This window comes from Mandrillus leucophaeus, unplaced genomic scaffold (assembly GCF_000951045.1).
Source record: "Mandrillus leucophaeus isolate KB7577 unplaced genomic scaffold, Mleu.le_1.0 Scaffold313, whole genome shotgun sequence".
NCBI lineage: Eukaryota > Metazoa > Chordata > Mammalia > Primates > Cercopithecidae > Mandrillus > Mandrillus leucophaeus.
Window position 1 is genome coordinate 710,124 of NW_012103288.1, and position 3,501 is coordinate 713,624.

Genomic DNA, 3,501 nt, shown 5'->3' on the forward strand with positions numbered 1-3,501 from the left:
CTATCTTGGCTCAAAACAACCCCCACCTCCTGGGTTCAAGCAGTTCTGCCTCAGCCTTCCGAGTACCTGGGATTACGGATGCCCGACACCATGCCTGGCTAAGTTTTGTATTTTTAGTAGAGATCGGGTTTCACCCTGTTGGCCAGGCTGGTCTCAAACTCCTGACCTCATGATCCGCCTACCTCAGCCTCCCAAAGTGCTGAGATTACAGGCGTGAGCCACTGCACCCAGCCTCTGGCTGATTTTTATAAATGTAAAATTTTATTTTTCAAAATAGACGGGTAGTCTTACTATACTATCCTGGCTGGTCTTGAACTCCGGAGCTCAAATCCTCCTGCCTTGGCCTCCCAAGGTGCTGGTACTACAGGCATGAGCCATCAGGCCTGGCCACACAAATATGTTTTTAACTGACAAACGTGCAGTTGGGCTCACACCTGTAATACCAGCACTTTGGGAGGCTGAGGCAGAAGGATCCCTTGAGCCCAGGAGTTCAAGACTAGCCTGGACAACAAATTGAGACCTTGTCTCTAATAAAAATTTTAAAAATTAGTTGGGGGCGGGCACAGTGGCTCATGCTTGTAATCTCAGCACTTTGGGCACTCAGGGCGGATCACCTGAGGTCAGGAGTTTGAGACTAGCCTGGCCAACATGGTGAAACTCCGCCTCTACTAAAAATACAAAAATTAGCCAGGCGTGGTGGCACATGCCTGTAATCCCAACTACTCGGGAGGCTGAGGCAGGAGAATCACTTGAACCTGGGAGGTGGAGGTTGCAGTGAGCTGAGATCGTGCCATTGTGCTCCAGGCTGGGCGACAGAGCAAGACTCTGTCTCAAAAAAAAAAATGGGTCGGGTGTGGTGGCATGCGCCTATAGTCCCAACTACTTGGGAGGTTGAGGCAGGAGGATCGCTTGAGCCTGGGAAGTCAAGGCTGCAGTGTGCCATGATTGTGCCCTGCCCTCCATCCTGGGTGAGAGGGTGAGACCCTGTCTCAACAACAACAACAAAAACAAAAAACAAACCTGACGAACATGCTAAGCTAGTTCCTGCCCCAGTTTCCTAGTACTCACATCTCTTCTATCTAGTAAGGGTTTTTTACCCTGATCTTTTCATGGCCCTCTTTCCCATCATTCAAGTCTCAGCTTAAATGTCAACTAAAACTTCTACCCTGAGCCATCTATCTGTTGTTTATACCCTTACCAATCATATCACTCTTTTATTCTCTTCATTAGCATTCATTACTATTTAAAATCCTTTCTGCTACACTAGAATTTATGCTTTATGAAGTAGGAGACTCTGTTTTCTTTACTGCTTTGTCTCCATTACCTACAACAATTTCTGGTACCTTGTAGGTGCTCAGTGAATATTTGTTGAAAGAATGAATGATATCCAGGATGCTGTACAGAGAAAATAGCCCTCCTTTGGGATTATTTTCTTAGGGCTACAAGTGTTCTTTTTTTTTTTTTTTTGAAACAAGGTTTTGCCCTGTTGCCCAGGCTGGGGTACAGTGGCGTGATCTCGGCTCACTGCAGCCTCCGCCTCCCAGGTTCAAGCGATTCTCCTGCCTCAGCCTCCTGAGTAGCACCACCACGCCCAGCTAACTTTTTTATTTTTAGTAGAGACGGGTTTCACCATGTTTGCCAGGATGGTCTCGATCTCCTGACCTCGTGATCTGCCTGCCTCGGCCTCCCAAAGTGCTGGGATTACAGGTGTGAGCCACCACGCCCAGCCCAAGACATAGCTATTTCTATGTGATATGCATGATGTACTGATACAGAACAGTCAGTCACTTCTCAGGTGATTGTGAGATCAAATGGGTTGTCCTCACATTTTGAAAGTGCTTCTTGTTCATTTTTCTTTTCTTATCTTTATACAATCTTCCTTAAGGATATATGGCGGGGAATGGCATGAGAAAGGGGACTTGTAAGCTAAAGCTTAAGGAACTATTTGAGCTGAACCATCTGGGGATAAAATAAGTTGCGAGAAATGTATCCCAAGTCTTTGGGATGATGATGAGGTGGTTGCAGATTCAGGATTGCTGCAGTTTTAGCTCCTGGCTGAACTAGATTTCATAGTCCAAAGAATAGTTGACAGTGTGGGAGTGGTGTTCGGTGTCTCCCAGGTAGGAGGGAGACAGAAAACATTCCTGCTGAAACCTTTCACAAAACTGGGTTATGCAGATGACCAAGGTTGTGAAAATCTGAATAGGGAATGTCAGTCAGGACTTCTGCAACCTCTGGTTTTGGATATTTAAAAAATACATATTTTGAAATAATTATAGTTTCACAGGAAGTTAAAAAATGTGTGTAGAGGTCCTGTGTACCCTTCACCAAATTTTTCCCATTGCATAACTAGAGGTACATTTCTTTTAATCTGAGTAAAAGTGTGTTTCTCCACTTAAATTCAGGTTTTCCTTGTGGTGCTAATTATAATATGATCCAGATCTCAAAGTTAAACTTTTTTCTCCATTGAGCTCTCTTTATGAGCTGGAGAAATGTCTCTCTCAGATGTGTATGTGCTGACTGATCCTAGTGGGTTGGCAGACCTAATAAACTTCAAAGTAAGCAATGTAGGATGTTTCTAGAAGCGGTACACTATTCATACACTAACACTTCTTTTAATACTCTTTTGCAGTCTAATTACAAAAATGTGGTATATTCACTGTACATATCTAGAAATGAATATATAAAAAGGAATCGGCCAGGCACTGTGGCTCACGCCTGTAATCTCAGCCTTTTAAAGGCTGAGGCAGGAGGATTGCTTAAGGTCAGGAATTTAAGACCAGCCTGGGCAACATAGTGAGACCCTGTCTCTACAAAAAATAAATTAGCCAGGCGAGGCAGGAGGATGGCTTGAGCCCAGGAAGTTGAAGCTGCAGTGACCTATGATTGCACCACTGCACTCCAGCCTGGGTGACAGAGTGAGACCCTGAAAGGAATTACAGGGAGACAATATAGTATAGTGAGTAACAATGGTCTGTGGAGCCAGACTGCCTGCAACTCTGCCACTACCTGTCTGCCCTCAGACAAGTTCCTTTATATACCTGAGCTTCAGTCTTCTCATCTGTACTGTAGACATACTAATATATCCACCTCATAGGATTGTTTTGAGGGTAAGTGAATTATGTATAAGCAATTTACAGCACTGCCTAGTACATTGTAAGTACTCTTCCTACTCATTACAGATGGCAGGAGAGCTGGTTGACAAAAAGGACCGTGATGCATCACCTTCCAAGGAAGAAAGGAAGCGATCACGGACTCCTGACAGAGAGCGGGATAGAGACCGGGACCGGAAGTCTTCCCCATCTAAAGATAGAAAGCGGCATCGTTCAAGGGATAGACGTCGAGGAGGCAGCCGTTCTCGCTCTCGTTCCCGTTCCAAATCTGCAGAAAGGTAAAGTAACTTTGTATATTGTTACATGGAAAGGGAGAGTACATTTCAGATTTTTTCCTTGTTGGTTCTTCTGATGCCTCCAGTATTAGGCGTTTTTTTTTTTTTTTTTT

The 3,501-nt window shown here is 44.5% G+C and overlaps 1 protein-coding gene across 1 annotated transcript in view; it reads left to right on the forward strand.

Moving 5' to 3' along the window:
- The window catches only part of DDX23 (DEAD (Asp-Glu-Ala-Asp) box polypeptide 23), a 22,270-nt gene that overhangs the window by 4,655 nt on the left and 14,114 nt on the right, over positions 1-3,501 (forward strand). Inside the window, exon 2 of the mRNA XM_011987623.1 lies at positions 3,183-3,391. Coding sequence (XP_011843013.1) covers positions 3,183-3,391 — 209 coding nt within the window. The remainder of the gene's footprint in view (positions 1-3,182; positions 3,392-3,501) is intronic.